General features: G+C 46.9%; 1 protein-coding gene across 1 annotated transcript; it reads left to right on the top strand.

Moving 5' to 3' along the window:
- The first annotated feature begins 239 nt into the window (after positions 1 to 239).
- Positions 240 to 956, top strand: LOC147991492 (uncharacterized). The gene has a single exon (XM_087538690.1). It carries the CDS (start codon positions 240 to 242, stop codon positions 954 to 956), a length of 717 nt encoding a protein of 238 aa, XP_087394816.1.
- Positions 957 to 18,235: the final 17,279 nt, after the last annotated feature.

Here is an 18,235-nt window from a genome sequence, read left to right as displayed (position 1 = left end):
GGCGAAAGTAATGAGTGGGGGAGACCGAGCTCCGGCTTGCCTCCGACGTGCCGGAGCTCGAGGAAAGCACCTTCTTCCCCTTCTTCTCGAGCAGTGTCGCCGTCAGGTTGGTTCCTCCCTTCTCTGATTTCTTTTACGAAGTCCTCGACCACTACGGGCTGCAGGCGTTGCATCTCCATCCCAGCTCTGTCCTCCTCCTGTCCATCTTTGCCTACTACTGTGAAGCATACCTGGGCGTGATGCCGTCCGCGGTGCTCCTGCGCAATTTCTTCTTCCTCCGTGTCAGCGAGGGTCACATCTCCGGATGCGCTAACTTCATCGCATCCGGCAAGGCCAACTCGATCTCGAGCACCGGGAAGAGGGCCGACAACATTCGGTCCAAATGGGTCATTATGGATGCCAAGTGTGCCAATCCGCGTTTGGCGTTGCCTATGATGGCACCCTCTCTCCACGGGGGGTGGCCCAGGGCAGAGCTTGCTGATGAGCGGGCATCGTCTGTGTTGGGGCAGATGGTGACCGACCTAAAGCCGGGCAACGCGAGGGCGGCGAAGGTTACGGGGGTCATGCTTCTGAGGGAGTTCTTGACACTGCGAGTAGCCCCACTCCAGGCGCGTGCACGCCCCCTGTGGGAGCTTGAAGAAGAGGGAAACAAGAACCGCCTGAGGCCGGGGGCCCTGCCTAACAATGAATTGGCCGCTATTCTGTGCCTGATAGTCGGGGACAACCAGGAGTACCCACCAAGCGCCTTCGTCCCCTTGTTCCAACGCAGGGATCGGGAGGAATTCGTCGCCTCCAGGCCGACCTTTGACGCACACGGGTCGGTGCCGCCGGCGCTCCTGGGAACCCCCGCGGCACCGAAACCGGTGGAGGTGTCTTATGACGAGCCCCGCGGGGAGGGGGAAGAGGAGGTGGACCCGGAGAAGACTCTGGAAGAGGTGGGGAGACTTCCCCTCTAAGCAAGGCCGAGATCCTCCGCGCCCTTCCTGGCGATGCCGAGGCCGACGTCCGCCAAAGGGAGAGGGAGCAGCCCCCCATCCCGACGAGTGGTAGGTCGTCGTTGTTGCCTCACGATGCCGCCTCCGCCCCGATGCTATCAGGCTTTAGGCTTCCTAAGCGGAAGTACGTCGCGGTGGATCAGTAAGTGTCTCAAGCTTCGTCTTGTCCCTGTTTGCACTCTTCATTTCCTGATGCTGGCCCTTGGTTGATCAGGCCGACATCTTCTGCGAAGAAGATGAAGGAGGATGTGGTGTTCGTGCCTCCTTCCTCAGAGAAAGGGGTAGCAATGCCCGCATCTCCCCAGCCCGGTCGTCCTCGCGGGGCCAAGAGGAGCATCGCCATGTGGAACCAGCCCCAGTGGCCCTGCCAGCTCCGAAAGCGCCGGCGCCTGCCGCGGCCGATGAGGTTCCAGCTGCTCCTGAAGTCGCGGTTTCCCAAGCCCTGGTGACAATGCCGCCTCCTCCCACTGCTGCACCTCCACTTCCAGGTTCTTCTGCTCCTGCTGCTACTCTGGAGCGTGCTCTGTCGGTGTCAAAACTGGCGGATCTCGGGTAGGGGGTCCCGAACTATGCGTCTAAGGCGGATGGTAACAGGAGGCGAGGGACACGATGTTTACCCAGGTTCGGGCCCTCTCGATGGAGGTAATACCCTACGCCCTGCTTGATTGATCTTGATGATATGAGTATTACAAGAATTGATCTACCATGAGATCATAGAGGCTAAACCCTAGAAGCTAGCCTATGGTATGATTGTTGTTGTCCTATAGACTAAACCCTCTGGTTTATATAGACACCGGAGGGGGCTAGGGTTACATAGAGTCGGTTACAAGGAAGAAGATCTACATATCCGTATTGCTAAGCTTGCCTTCCACGCCAAGGAAAGTCCCATCCGGATGCGGGATGAATTCTTCAATCTTGTATTTTCATAGTCCAACAGTCCGGCCAAAGGATATAGTCCGGCTGTCCGGAGACCCCCTAATCCAGGACTCCCTCGGTAGCCCCTAAACCAGGCTTCAATGACGAGAAGTACTTTACCTGATGGGCCCGATAAAAGTGCTGGCTCAATCAGGACTGACAATAATCGAGGTTATGTCAATATGTATAATGCGGGGGGTGCAGCCACTTCAATATCGAGGGCACCCCATGTGGCGCTTTAACGGGGAAGATGATGCCACCCATTGCGGGCGTAAGGGACCGGACTCCATTGCTGCTTTAGCAAAAATTATGTCCGAGTTGTTCAAGGGAGAGGAAGAGGAGTTCACCCATATTAAGCCACGGGATGGATTCTCCATGTACAACCCTCCAAGTTGGGTGAGCTGTCACTTTTTACTCCCAACCTTCCCGCATTCTTCGTCATAAATTCTCACCTTGCCGTTTCATGGAAGGAACTGCGAAAAGCTGTAAGGGAGGTCAACAGCCCACCTCCACAACCAGAGGACCCTGACCGGGCCGTCGATCCCGGACTCGAAGAGGATCCGGACATATTTGTGGAGCTGATCGACAGGACATTCTATCAATTGAGCTGCGATGATGCCATGGTGGCCATCATTGCCGACTATCCTGGGCTACTCCCTACATCGCATGTAAGAAAAACCGGAGTCCCAACTTTCGAGAAGGATCCCCTTCTATGCACTTCACCTACCATACACATATGGTGTTTTACAGGGAAGGCCCTTGGGACGCAATGCCGAACCCGCAGTGACTCGCCAACAAGGGACACCGAAGCCGGGTAGGCCAAAAAGGAAGGCGGTCGGGACTGAAACGTCGGCGCAGAGGTATGATACAGAACTTCGCTCCGTGGTTGTCATCTTTCTTAAAATATAATGACGTCCATGTTTCCTAGTAGGAAAAATGCTCACCGGACTATATCCGGAGAGGTTGCCGATCATGCCTCCACCAGTCGGGCTCCAGGGCCGGACATAGAGGCGGAAGCTAACACGGGGCGAACGCCGAATGCTCCTCCTACAGAGGATATGGACAGACTATCCGCTACAAATTCCGAAGTGGAGAGCGCCATGAATCACAGGCGTCGCGGGGCCGTACTCTGTGATGCTTGTTTCTCCCAAGAGACATTTGATGCCTTCAACTCAGGAGACACGTACATCCATGCTGCCCAAAACGGTCTTGCCAGAGCCACAGACCAGTATGTAAAGGATATACAGGTAAGAAAATCTGACGATTATATATATATATATCAGTAGCCCTGAGACTTGAAACAGTTGACACAACTGATTTAAGGATCATTATTTGTGCAGGTTCTTACAGAGATGAATACCCAATTGTCTCAAGAGCTGGAAGAGTGCAAAGCCCAGCTACGGGCCGCGGTTGCCGCGTTGAAGGAGTCCGAGAAGGCCCCCTCTGGTAACACTTGTTTCCATTGCAAAGAATGACAGGTACCAGATAGTATGCGACATGCATGAAAATCTAACAATAGATGTTGCAGATGACTCCGGAGTGAATCCGGAGGCCGTGCTGGAGAATGTGCAACGTGCTAATCAACAACTAAATGCTGCCGAGCGCGTGCTTACGCGGGTCAGGCAGGGGAAAAATAATCTCCAGGACGCCAATATCCAGCTGGGCGTGGAACTGAAAGATGTCCGAGCCCAGCTTGCGGACTCCGCGAAGGAGAATAAGCAGCTTCGACGCGGCAATTTTAGTAAGTGCTTGAACGAACTTTTGAAAGAGTTCTGAAAGTGCAACTATCCCTAGGTGGTTTTGGTAATTCATAACAACATATAGCTCATTGAGCTAATGCTATTCCAAGATGATTATTTCAGGAAAGCTCAATGATTGGCATGGCATGGATGTGAAAGTGGAACCCTCAAAATGCTAAGGAAAAAGGATTGGCTCAAGCTCAAAAGCTCAAGACTCTTCATTTTATATTTTAGTGATCCAAGATCACATTGAGTCTTTAGGAAAAGCCAATACTATCAAGGAGGGATGAGGTGTTGCTTAATGATCCTCTTGCTTCATGTGCTTAGTGATATGCTCCAAAACCCTCAACTACTTTCCCATATCCACATATGACCTAAACCCTAAGCCAAACTCGGTCCTACCGATTCTTCCTATCCGGCGCCACCGAGTTTTCATTTGTCATAAGCCACTGCCAAACCCTAGCAATTAGGTCCTACCGATAGGGATCTCGGCCTCACGAGATGGGGTTGCAAACTCTCTGTTTCCCTTTCGTAAATTTTCGGTCTCACCGAAAGAGCGAATCGGTCCCACCGAGATTGCAATGTAAATTCAGTGTTTCCCCTTTGTAACTTTTCGGTCTCACCGAAAGAGCAAATCGGTCCCACCGAGTTTGCCTGACCAACTCTCTGGTTAGCTAATTACCAAATTCGGTCTCACCGAGTTTGTGTAATCGGTCTCACCGAGATTACGTTATGCCCAAACCCTAACCATATCGGTCCTACCGAGTTGCATGTCAGTCCCACCGAAAATCTCTAACGGTCACCAGGTTTACATTTTTGGTCCGACCGAGTTTGTTGATTCGGTCCCACCGAGATTGGAAAACTGTGTGTAACGGTTGGATTTTGTGTGGAGGCTATATATACCCCTCCACCTCTTCTTTATTTGAAGAGAGAGCCATCAGAACACATACACCATTCCAACTCATATGTTCTGAGAGAGAACCACCTACTCATGTGTTGAGACCAAGATATTCCATTCCTACCATATGAATCTTGATCTCTAGCCTTCCCAAGTTGCTTTCCACTCAAATCTTCTTTCCACCAAATCCAAATCCTATGAGAGAGAGTTGAGTGTTGGGGAGACTATCATTTGAAGCACAAGAGCAAGGAGTTCATTACCTACACACCATTTGTTACTTCTTGGAGAGTGGTGTCTCCTAGATTGGCTAGGTGTCACTTGGGAGCCTCCGACAAGATTGTGGAGTTGAACCAAGGAGTTTGTAAGGTCAAGGAGATCGCCTAATTCGTGAAGATCTACCGCTAGTGAGGCAAGTCCTGTGTGTGCGATGGCCATGGTGGGATAGACAAGGTTGCTTCTTCGTGGACCCTTTGTGGGTGGTTGCTTCTTCGTGGACCCTTCGTGGGTGGAGCCCTGTGTGGACTCGCGCAACTGTTACCCTTGGGTGGAGCCCTGTGTGGACTCGCGCAACCGTTACCCTTCGTGGGTTGAAGTCTCCATCAACGTGGATGTAGGATAGCACCACCTATCCGAACCACGGGAAAAACATCCGTGTCTCCAATTGCGTTTGAATTCTCCAAACCCTTCCCTTTATATTCTTGCAAGTTGCATGCTTTACTTTCCGCTGCCAATATACTCTTTGCATGCTTGCTTGAATTATGTGATGATTGCTTGACTTGTCCTAAAATAGCTAAAATCTGCCAAGAACTAAAACTGGGAAAAGGTTAAGTTTTTATTTGGTCAAGTAGTCTAATCACCCCCCTCTAGACATACTTTCGATCCTACAAGTGGTATCAGAGCTTTGGTCACCATTTGCTTTGATCTCCATAGCTTTGGTGGTCATAGCCTTGGTTTCACAACCTAGGAGAGTATGGCGTCTAGCGAGGGAAATTATCACCGTAGAGGTCCTTACTTTGATGGTACTAATTTTGCTAGTTGGAAGCATAAAATGAAAATGCATATTCTTGGACATAACCCCGCCGTTTGGGCTATTGTGTGTGTTGGCTTGCAAGGTGACTTCTTTGATGGGAGAGAACCAAACCGTGAAGCTACCGCGGATGAGTTGAAGATGTTGCAATACAATGCTCAAGCTTATGATATTCTCTTCAACGGATTGTGCCCCGAAGAATTCAACAAAATCAGCCGTCTTGAGAATGCAAAGGAAATTTGGGACACTTTGATTGATATGCATGAAGGTACCGACTCCGTCAAGGAATCCAAGTTGGATGTGCTTCAAAGCCAACTTGACAAGTTCAAGATGAAGGATGGTGAAGGTGTCGCTGAAATGTACTCTACGCTTGCTCTCATCACAAATGAGATTGCCGGCTTAGGAAGTGAAGGGATGACCGATAGATTCATCATCAAGAAGATTCTAAGAGCCTTGGATGGAAAATATGATATCGTGTGCACATTGATCCAAATGATGCCAAATTACAAAGATCTCAAGCCAACGGAGGTGATTGGAAGAATTGTTGCTCATGAGATGTCACTTAAGGATAAAGAGGAACTTCACAACAAATCAAGTCGTGCCTATAAAGCCTCATGTGAAGCCCCTACATCATCAAGTGAGAAACAAGACTTCAATGAAGAATTGAGCTTAATGGTGAAGAACTTCAACAAGTTCTACAAGAGTAGAAGCAAAGATAGAAGCTTCAAGTCAAGGTCCTACAATGACAAAAGATCTTCTAGTCGAGAGCGAAACTGCTACAATTGTGGAAGACCCGGACACTATTCCAATGAGTGTACGGCTCCCTACAAGAGAAGAGAAGATTCTCTAAGAAGAAGAAGCAAAGAATCACCACCAAGAGAGAGAAGGAGTAGAGATGATCGTTATGAACGAAGATACTCACGGAGAAGCAAGGATTCGGAAAGGAAGGAAAAATCATCAAGGAGCTACACAAGACGAAGACATCAAGCTCATGTTGGTGAATGGGTATCCGGCTCCGACTCCGACAGCCACTCCGAGAGAAGTTATCACACCGACTCCGAAGATACTCAAGATGAAGGTGTTGCCGGTCTAGCACTTGTGTCAACCAACTCCTACGACATATTTGACTCACCAAATGAAGGAATTGGAAGATGCTTCATGGCCAAAGGTCCTAAGGTAACACACCCCGAGTATGTTGATTTCAATAGTGATGAAGATGACTTGTTAGGTGATGCTTTGCTTGTTGACAACTCTAGTGATGAATACTATGAAGAAACGTCAATTAATCATGCTAATCAAGATAAAACGAATGACAATGATAAGGAGAAGATTGAGGCTCTAACTTAAGAACTAAACACTCTTAAGTTAGCTCATGAAACTATCTTCAAAGATCATCAAGAACTTTTAAGAGCATGAGTTCTTAAAAGCAATCAATGATGATCTCCGCAAGAAAAGTTCTTCTTACATTGCCAAGCGTTTACTCTTATCCATTTACATGCCTCAAGTCAAGTCTAGTAACAAGAACAAGAAAGATTCTTCCTCTAGCAGTAACAATGATCATGCTAAATCCAATATTGTTGCTTCTAGTAGTTCTCTTGATCCCACTAATGATTCTCTTAGCCAAGTTACACTTGAGCAAGAAAATAGTTTATTGAAGGGAATTATAGAGAAAGGAGTGTACAAAAGCCTTGCCGGGAGTAAGCAATTCGAGGAAATTGTGTGCAAGCAAGGAATGCACCGGAAGAATCAAGGTGTTGGTTTTGAACGACAGTTAAATGCCAATGGAGTTGAGTGGGAAGAAGATCAATACCCCAAGACAAAGTTTGTTCCTCAACAAGAGAAGTATGATACTTCTTTCAAGGGGACACAAGCTCAAGATGATCTTCCACCACAAGACTACAAGCAAAAAGGCAAGGACAAGCTTCAAGAGGAAATTGATGCATTTGAAGAAGCTCCTAAGACCTTAGTTAAGTGGATTCCCAAGACTACTTCAAGTTCCACTTCATCAAGTACGACTACAACTCCAAGGATTCCCATCAAGATGATGTGGATCCAAAAGAAGAAGAACTAGAGAGTTCTTGAGGGTGACTCCGCCAACATACTTCACTCTTATCATTTTGGCAAGAACAAGTGCAATCAACTTCCACATCTTGCAATAGTTCAAGGAGTCACAAACCCTCTTGTTGGTAAGACAAGGGACAAGGTAACCTAAAAGTTTTCATGGACATCATCTTTTGTGTGCATCACTCTATGTCTATGGATATCCTTGTTTGTTCCTTGTGGGACTAACCCATGTAGGTATTGAAAGTGCAATTCACTCAAATGGATAGCTCCAAGTGATCTACATCAACATTGAGCATCCACATCTTCAACATCTACATGAAGTCATCATCGACAAAACCCAAGGTTAGTTCATCCCTCTTAGGGGGGATATCACATCTAGGGGGAGCTTTACTCTAAGACTTGAGCTAAAGCAACTCTAAAGATGTGAACACAACAATGCTTTATATAAAAGTGGTAACCCCACTTGAGCTTAAACGATGAGTATGACCTATGATCAAGTGTTCTCACTTGACTCCTAAGTCAATATACTCATATATAGATGACCTAGTCATCGCAAATTGCTTGATAGATGCTAGAATTGGTTGTGCATGCCTTGCCACATATTTCATTTGCCATCTTATTGTGTGAGCATGCTGGTTGCATACTTTACTCATTCGAGGACATCCACTTGTTGTTTTGATTGTTTGGTTTTATTTTCTTTTGCCAAGTGGATGGACAAGAATGCCTAAGTACCTCCTCTAGCTATCTATGCTTTTCTCGTCTCAAACTCTATTCATGCTGCATCACAAAATTTGATCAAGTCAGATTCGAACCACTCTGTGTGAGGAGCGCTCGGAGTCCCCGATTCGTCATAGACTTAAACTTCCAAAACCTCTTTATGATTCTCGGTCTGACCGATACCCCACTTTCGGTCCTACCAAGATCATTAAGTTGATCTAGGTTTTCGATCTCGGTGCAACCGATTTGAACCTTTCGGTCACACCGAGTTTTAGTAACTGCCTGCAGTTATGAATCTCGGTGCCACCGAGTTGTTCCACTCGGTCACACCGATAGGGTCGGGCTATATATAGTCACGGGCAAAATTTGGAAATTTCTCCGAACCCCTTCGCCCGCGCGATAGCCTGCTCTGCCAACGTGGTCTCCGGATCGTCTTCTCGCCGCCAGCCGCCTCCAGTCGCTGGTCTTCGTCGCCGTCAACGGGAATTCTGCCCCGCCGTTGCCGCCGTAGCGAGTCTCCGCCGAACTAGGGTATGGACTCGATCATAGTGCTATTCCCCGTCCGATTCCTAGCACGTTGTGTTCTTCATGATTCTTGCCACGATTGAAACACTCCTATCCAGTTAATACGCCCGTAGATTAGCTTTGATTCGAAAATTTTAGGGTTAGGTTTCTGCCGAAACCATCTCGGACCCACCGAGTTGAAAAACTCGGTCCCACCGATTTGGCTTATGCCATTGCACAAGTGAGACTCGGTCTGACCGAGAATTACTTATCGGTGTGACCGATTTTGGAACTCTGTGAAACCCTAGCAGTCTCGGTGCCACCGAACTGTGACTCGGTCCTACCAAGTTCACTAGTTTAGGTTCCAAAACTGCTTCGGTATCACCGAGTTTGAAAATCGGTAGATCCGAGATGATTTCAGTGGGAAACTAAAACTAAGTTTTTGGATCATTCTTTTGCAAAAATCTCTGCATTTTGTGATGCTCATCTTTTCTACCTCATCTATAAACTGTTCACAGGGTCAGCAGTCAGAGCTTGCAGCATGTCTGATCAAAGTGACAGCCAGAACATGTCAGAGCAGCAGGTGCACATGAGTGAGGGCACTAGTCCCTCCAGCTTTTCAGATGAGGGCAGCAGGAGCACCCCTAGCAACTTGCCAAAGGCTGCCACGAGACAGAGGAAGAAGAGAACTTCAGACTCCAAAGATGAAGACTATGTGGTAGAGGAAGAGGCCACTTCCAAGAGAGTTGAGCCAGCTCAAGGCACAAAGCCAGGCCTAAAGATCAAAAGGCCAGCAGGCAGGCAGCCCATGTCAAAGGCAAGAGCCTCAACTGAGAAGCCCACTCCCCAAGAGCCAGTTGCTGCAGAAGGCAAGAAGAGGAAGGAAAGGGTCAAGAAGACCGTAGCCAGAGTGCTAGGAAAGGCTTCCATCATGGAAGAGGAAGAGGAAGAAGAGGTAGCTGCACCAGCACCCAAGGCACCCAAGCTGATGGGTGATGCCATAAGATCAGGGGCTACTGCATCTAAGCCCAAAGCTGCCTCCAAGCCCAAGTCTGCACCCAAGAGGAATACAAGGAGCATTCCTGCAGCTGAGAAGAACAAGGCCCCAGTGCCTGAGACTATTGCTGAAGAAGAGGATGAAGAGCAAGTTCTGAGAAAGCTCAAGCCCAAGATCCCAGACCACAACGATGCTCATCCTGTGGCTGAGGACATGAAGCTCAGGAGAGATTCAGGGCTGAGGAAGTGGAGAGAAGCAGATCCGTATGCTTCAAGGAGAAGGACTGTCCTGGATTACAGATTTCACACCAAGGAACAGCAGGACTTCTATGAGACAGTGCTGCTAGATAAGAAGCCCATTGTCTGTGACATGAGATGGGTCGACTGGACCTACATGAGGGAGAAGGAGGAACACTACCCGGGAGTATATGACAGCTTTAGTGCTTGTGGAGTTGCTGACTTTGTTGGGCAGAAGCTCACAAAGTGGAACGAGGAACTGATCATGCAATTCTACTCCACGGCACACTTTTACCCAGATGGAAAGATCACATGGATGTCTGAGGGTACAAGGTACCAATCTACAGTGGCTGAGTGGGCACAGCTCATTAATGCCCCAGAGGAGCATGATGATGACTTGGACATATATGCCAAGAAGAAAATGGACCACAATTCCATGTCCAATATGTATAAGGAAATTCCAAATGAGGCACTTGACACTTTCAAATTTGGCTCAGTGCACTATCTTCTGTCAGGACTGCCAACCATCAATTGGATCTTGAGGCACACCTTGTTGCCCAAGTCAGGTGATCACAAGATGATCAGAGGCCATGCAATCAACTTGCTACATGTATTTGATGTGCCTCAGAAGTTCAAGGTGATGAGCCTCATAGTGGAAACTATCAAAAGGACTGCAGCAGATCAGAAGAGGAGTTGCGGATATGCCCCTCAGATCCAGGAGCTCATCAACTCTAAGATGGGCACAGGCATATACTTATTGGACAAGGAACACCTGCCCATCCGTCTAGATTTTGAGGATAACCAAGTGGTCATGACTGAGAATGAGCCATCATCAGTTCAAGCACAAGCAAAGAAGGAGAAGGCAAGAAAGGAGAAAGCTGCCAAGATGCCAACTCAAGAGGAGGCATCTGAGTATTTCTTGAAGACTAAACAAGAGCAGCTTGGTTACTTGATTGCATCCACGCTGAGGATTGAGCAAAGTCTGGCCACCCTCACTCAGAATCAGCAGAGCCTAGAGAGAATCATGGAACAGAAGTTCTATGACTTGGATGTCAAAGTAACGGAAGTTCAGTCTGCAGTGGAGCAGCTCCAGGAGGACATGCAGGAGAGAAGAGGCAGGACTACCACTCATGCCTATGCCAGAGTGCCACGAGGCCCGAGGTCATCTGCCGTGCCAGTTGCTGACACCAGAGCCACCACTTCAGCACCAGCTACAGCCTCAGTTCCACCAGCTCCAGCATCTACTTCAGCTCCAACTCCAGCGTCTACTTCAGCGTCTACCGAAGCCTTCGTCCTTGGAGTGATCCGGACTCCACCACCACCAGAAGATCAAGCCTGAGCGTCGATCTAGTACTATGCATTTTCTAGGAACTTTTTGGTAACTTGTTGCCAAAGGGGGAGAAAAATGTATAGATCATAGGCTTCGAGAGAGAGAGTGTTGCCTTTCTCTTGCTTTATTTGGTGGTTTTTTCAAACTTGTTTGCTTTTGAGTGCTTGAGATACTACGTCATTATTTGTGAGACATTGATGATCATGTGTTTGATCATAAGCTACACTTAATGTTTGCTTAATGCTATTATCTTATCTATCTTATGTGATCATTCACTATTCTTGGTGATGAGTGCATGTATTTCATTCTTATCATTTTAAGCGCTCCACCAAGATGTATGTGACATGGAAGAGTAACCCATGACTCTAACTCCTTGTGCATTTGCAGTCCAAAGCAAATTTTAAATATGCACAAATTTAGGGGGAGCTCTTACTTATCACATACTTCTCAAAGCGACAATATATTTCATGCTTATTATCATTTGTCGAAGCTTTGATCTATATGTTGTCATCAATTACCAAAAAGGGGGAGATTGAAAGTGAAACTATCCCTAGGTGGTTTTGGTAATTCATAACAACATATAGCTCATTGAGCTAATGCTATTCCAAGATGATTATTTCAGGAAAGCTCAATGATTGGCATGGCATGGATGTGAAAGTGGAACCCTCAAAATGCTAAGGAAAAAGGATTGGCTCAAGCTCAAAAGCTCAAGACTCTTCATTTTATATTTTAGTGATCCAAGATCACATTGAGTCTTTAGGAAAAGCCAATACTATCAAGGAGGGATGAGGTGTTGCTTAATGAGCCTCTTGCTTCATGTGCTTAGTGATATGCTCCAAAACCCTCAACTACTTTCCCATATCCACATATGACCTAAACCCTAAGCCAAACTCGGTCCTACCAATTCTTCCTATCCGGCGCCACCGAGTTTTCATTTGTCATAAGCCACTGCCAAACCCTAGCAATTCGGTCCTACCGATAGGGATCTCGGTCTCACCGAGATGGGGTTGCAAACTCTCTGTTTCCCTTTCGTAACTTTTCGGTCTCACCGAAAGAGCGAATCGGTCCCACCGAGATTGCAATGTAAATTCAGTGTTTCCCCTTTGTAACTTTTCGGTCTCACCGAAAGAGCAAATCGGTCCCACCGAGTTTGTCTGACCAACTCTCTGGTTAGCTAATTACCAAATTCGGTCTCACCGAGTTTGTGTAATCAGTCTCACCGAGATTACGTTATGCCCAAACCCTAACCATATCGGTCCTACCGAGTTGCATGTCAGTCCCACCGAAAATCTCTAACGGTCACTAGGTTTACATTTTCGGTCCGACCGAGTTTGTTGATTTGGTCCCACCGAGATTGGAAAACTGTGTGTAACGGTTGGATTTTGTGTGGAGGCTATATATACCCCTCCACCTCCTCTTCATTTGAAGAGAGAGCCATCAGAACACATACACCATTCCCACTCATATGTTCTGAGAGAGAACCACCTACTCATGTGTTGAGACCAAGATATTCCATTCCTACCATATGAATCTTGATCTCTAGCCTTCCCAAGTTGCTTTCCACTCAAATCTTCTTTCCACCAAATCCAAATCCTATGCGAGAGAGTTGAGTGTTGGGGAGACTATCATTTGAAGCACAAGAGCAAGGAGTTCATTACCTACACACCATTTGTTACTTCTTCGAGCGTGGTGTCTCCTAGATTGGCTAGGTGTCACTTGGGAGCCTCCGACAAGATTGTGGAGTTGAACCAAGGAGTTTGTAAGGGCAAGGAGATCACCTACTTCGTGAAGATCTACTGCTAGTGAGGCAAGTCCTGTGTGGGCGATGGCCATGGTGGGATAGACAAGGTTGCTTCTTCGTGGACCCTTTGTGGGTGGTTGCTTCTTCGTGGACCCTTCGTGGGTGGAGCCCTGTGTGGACTCGCGCAACCGTTACCCTTGGGTGGAGCCCTGTGTGGACTCGCGCAACCGTTACCCTTCGTGGGTTGAAGTCTCCATCAATGTGGATGTAGGATAGCACCACCTATCCGAACCACGGGAAAAACATCCGTGTCTCCAATTGCGTTTGAATTCTCCAAACCCTTCCCTTTACATTCTTGCAAGTTGCATGCTTTACTTTCCGCTGCCAATATACTCTTTGCATGCTTGCTTGAATTATGTGATGATTGCTTGACTTGTCCTAAAATAGCTAAAATCTGCCAAGAACTAAAACTGGGAAAAGGTTAAGTTTTTATTTGGTCAAGTAGTCTAATCACCCCCCCCTCTAGACATACTTTCGATCCTACAAGTTCGGCAAAGAAGCCGGCTAACAGAGTTATGTCTGCAGGTATGCTGACGGGTCGTCCCGCAGAGGAGATGCCCGAGTCTGTGGGTGATCTTCTACCAGAGCTCTCACAACTGCATGAACAAGTTCGGCAGGTGATGCAGGGTATTGCCCAAGCCTTGTAGCCATCCGCCTCCCCGCCAGGAGGCATGGGGGAGCTTATAGAGAAGCTTAAGGGAGCGCGGCGGCGCTTCCGATTATGGAAGATATCAGCCTGCCGACAAGGTGCAAGGGAAGCCTGGGCCATGGTGAAGACGCGATATACCAAAGCTGACCCAAACCACATGGCCGAGGTTGGACCTGTGGGGCCCGATGGGAAAGAGATCCCCGTCAGTTTGGTGTATGACCAAGTAGAATTAGCCGCAAAGTATTCCCAACAGGATTGTAGGCTAGACAGCCTAGTGGATGGTATAAAAGAAGAATTTAGTCAGTCTTAGTGACTGTGTACTTCAAGTGACATATATAATGTACCTAGCAAGATTGTAAATCATTTGCCATGGCGGAACTGTCCGCTTCGACCTCTGGACCCGATAGTCCGGTGAAAGTGCAACTATCCCTAGGTGGTTTTGGTAATTCCTAACAACATATAGCTCATTGAGCTAATGCTATTCCAAGATTAATATTTCAGGAAAAGCTCAATGAATGGCATGGCATGGATGAGGAATGTGGACCCCTAAAAATATTAAGGACAAAAAGATTGGCTCAAGCTCAAAGCTCAAGACTCTACATTTTATATTTTAGTGATCCAAGATCACATTGAGTCTATAGGAAAAGCCAATACTATCAAGGAGGGATGAGGTGTTGTTTAATGAGGTTCTTGCTTCATAGTGCTTAGTGATATGCTCCAAAACCCTCAACTACCTTCCCACATCCACATATGACCTAAACCAAAAGTCAAACTCGGCCCTACCGGTTCTTTCTATCCAGTGCCACCGAGTTTCAAATGTCATAGCCACTGCCACAAACCCTAGGCAAATCGGTCTCATCGATAGGGATTTCGATCACACCGAGATGGGGTTGTAATCTCTCTGTTTCCCTTCGTAACGTTTCGGTCCTACCGAGATGAGCGATCAGTCCAACCGAGATTGCAATGTAAACTCTATGTTACTCTTTCGTAACATTTCGGTCCCACCGAAATGAGCGATCGGTCGCACCGCCGAAACCATCTCGGACCCACTGAGTTGTGGAACTCGGTACCACCGATTCAGCTCAGGCCATTGCACATGTAATTTTCGGTCTGACCGAGAATTGCAAATCGGTGTGACCGAGTTCAGGACTTTGTGAAACCCTATCTATCTCGGTGCCACCGAACTGTGACTCGGTCTGACCGAGTTCACTAGTTTAGGTTCCAACAGCTGCTTTGGTATCACTGAGTTTACAAATCGGTTGATCCGAAATGGTTTCTGTGGAAAACTAAAACTAAGTTTTTGACTCATTCTTTTGCAAAAACCTTTGCATTTTGTGATGCTCATCCACTCTATCTCATCTATATCTATTCATAGGGTCTGCTGTCAGTGTTTGCAATATGTCTGATCAGAGTGACAGCCAGAACAGGTCAGAGGAGCAGGTTCACCTGAGTGAGGGCACTAGTCCCTCTAGCAATTCAGATGATGGTAGCAGGAGCACCCCAAGCAACTTACCCAAAGCTACCACCAGGTCCAGAAAGAAGAAGACCACTGAATCTGAGGATGAAGACTATGTGGCAGTTGAGGATGAGGCCACTTCCAAGAAGAAAGTGGTTAAGAAGGAATATAGCACTGCTGCTGCCACCAAGCCAGGAATGAAGCAAAAGGTTCCTGCAAAGAGAATTCCAATGTCTAAGGCCAGAGCATCTATTCAAGTCCCTTTGGAATCTGAACCCAAAGAGGCTGCTGCAGAAGGGAAGAAGAGGAAGGAGAGGGTCAAAAAGACCACTGCTAGAGTGCTTGGGAGATCCTCAATCATGAGAGATTCTGAAGAGGAAGAGGAAAAAGATGTTGCACCAGCACCCAAAGCTCAGAAGCCTATGGGTGATTCCATCAGGGCAGGGGCTGTTCCATCTAAGCCTAAGACTGCTCCAAAGGCTGCTGCTCCAGCTCCAAAGCCAAAACCGAAGAGGAGCACCAGGAATATCCCTGCTGAGGAAAAGAACAAGGCCCCAGTGCCTGAAGCTGAAATGGAAGAAGAAGATGATGAGTCACATGTATTGAGGAAGCTGAAGCCAAAAATCCCAGATCACAATGATGCTCATCCAGTAGCTGAGAACATGAAGATAAGGAAGGACTCGGGTCTGAGGCTATGGAGGGATTCTGATCCATATGCCACCAGGAGGAGGACTGATGTGGAGTACATGTTCCATACAAAGGAACAGCAGGACTTCTATGAGACAGTGTTGCTTGACAAGAAGCCCATAGTGTGTGACATGAGATGGGTCGACTGGGACTACATCAAGGAGAATGAGGATCACTATCCGGGTGTACATGATAGTTTCAAGGCTTGTGGAGTCGATGAGTTTGTGTCTCAGAAGCTCACAAAATGGAATGATGAGCTCATCATGCAGTTCTACTCCACAGCTCATTTCTACCCAGATGGAAGGATTGTCTGGATGTCTGAAGGTACGACGTACCAGTCCACGGTTGCTGAATGGGCAAAGTTGATCAATGCCCCAAAAGAGAGTGAAGATGACTTGGATGTCTATGCCAACAGGAAGAAGGATCACAACACAATGGCACACATGTACAAGGAGATCCCAGATGCTGCTCTTGAGACACATAAGTTTCGATATGTACATTACCTTTTGTCAGGCTTGCCAACCATCAACTGGATCCTCAGGCACACTCTCTTGCCAAAGTCAGGTGATCAAAAGATGATCAGAGGCCATGCAATTAACTTGCTTCACATCTTTGATGTCCCACAGAAGTTCAAAGTCATGAGCCTAATAGTTGAAACTATCAAGAGGACAGCTGCAGATCAGAAGAGGAGTTGTGGGTATGCCCCACAGATCCAGGAGCTAATCAACTCTAAGATGGGCACTGGTACATATCTGCTGGACAAGGAGCACATGCCTATCTATCCAGACTTCGAGGACAACACTGTGGTTATGAATGAGGATGAACCATCTTCTGTGCACGCACAAGCCAAGAAGGAGAAGGCAAAAGCTGAAAAGGCTGCAAGGATGCCAACTACTGAAGAAGCATCTCAATATCTCCTGAAGAGCAAGCAAGATCATCTTGGCTACCTGATTGCATCCACTCTGAGGATTGAGAAGGGTCTGGCCACCCTGACTCAAAACCAGGAGAGCTTGGAAAGAATCGTGGAGCAAAAATTCTATGACTTGGATGTGAAGGTAACTGAGATTCAGTCTGTTGTGGAGCAACTTCAAGATGATATGCAGGAGAGGAAGGGCAAGACAACCACTGATGCATTTGCCAGAGTGCCTAGAGCTCAGTGGTCTGCTGCAGTGCCTGTTCCAGACACTAGAGCCACGTCATCTGCACCAGCTACAGCTTCAGTGCCACCAGCTCCAGCACCTACTCCATCAGCTCCATCTACTTCGACTGAAGCCTTCGTTCTTGGAGCTATCCGGACACCACCACCTAAAGACCAAGCCTGAGAGACGATTTAGTGCTATGCATTTTCTAGGAACTTTTTGTTAACTTGTTGCCAAAGGGGGAGAAAAATGTATAGATCATAGGCTTCTAGAGAGAGCGTTGCTTTTTATTCTCTCTTGCTTTGGTGGTTGAACTTTATTTTCTTTGCTTGTTTGAGATACCTTTTGTCTATGTGATACTTGGATGATCATGCGTTTGATCATATGCTACATTAATGCTTGTTCGATGACACTATCTTTTTATCCCTATATAATCAGTCACTTTGCTTGGTGATGAGTGCATGCATTTAATTATTATCATTTTGAGCGCTCCACCAAGATGTATGTGACATGGAAGAGTAACACATGAGCCTAACTCTTTGTGCATTTGCAGTCCAAAGCAAACCATAAACTATGAACAAATTTAGGGGGAGCTCTTGCCTTTCACATACTTCTCAAAGCGACAATGTTTTTCACTCTTATTATCATTTGTCGAAGCTTTGATCTATATGTTGTCATCAATTAATAAAAAGGGGGAGATTGAAAGTGCAACTATCCCTAGGTGGTTTTGGTAATTCCTAACAACATATAGCTCATTGAGCTAATGCTATTCCAAGATTAATATTTCAGGAAAAGCTCAATGAATGGCATGGCATGGATGAGGAATGTGGACCCCTCAAAATATTAAGGACAAAAAGATTGGCTCAAGCTCAAAGCTCAAGACTCTAAATTTTATATTTTAGTGATGCAAGATCACATTGAGTCTATAGGAAAAGCCAATACTATCAAGGAGGGATGAGGTGTTGTTTAATGAGGTTCTTGCTTCATACTGCTTAGTGATATGCTCCAAAACCCTCAACTACCTTCCCACATCCACATATGACCTAAACCAAAAGTCAAACTCGGCCCTACTGATTCTTTC

The sequence above is a fragment of the Triticum urartu genome, chromosome 1A, assembly GCF_056163025.1.
Source record: "Triticum urartu cultivar PI428250 chromosome 1A, HENAU_Tu73, whole genome shotgun sequence".
In the NCBI taxonomy this organism is placed as follows: Eukaryota; Viridiplantae; Streptophyta; class Magnoliopsida; order Poales; family Poaceae; genus Triticum; species Triticum urartu.
The sequence above is the reverse complement of the archived record's forward strand: the minus strand, read 5'-3'. Positions and strand labels throughout refer to the sequence as shown.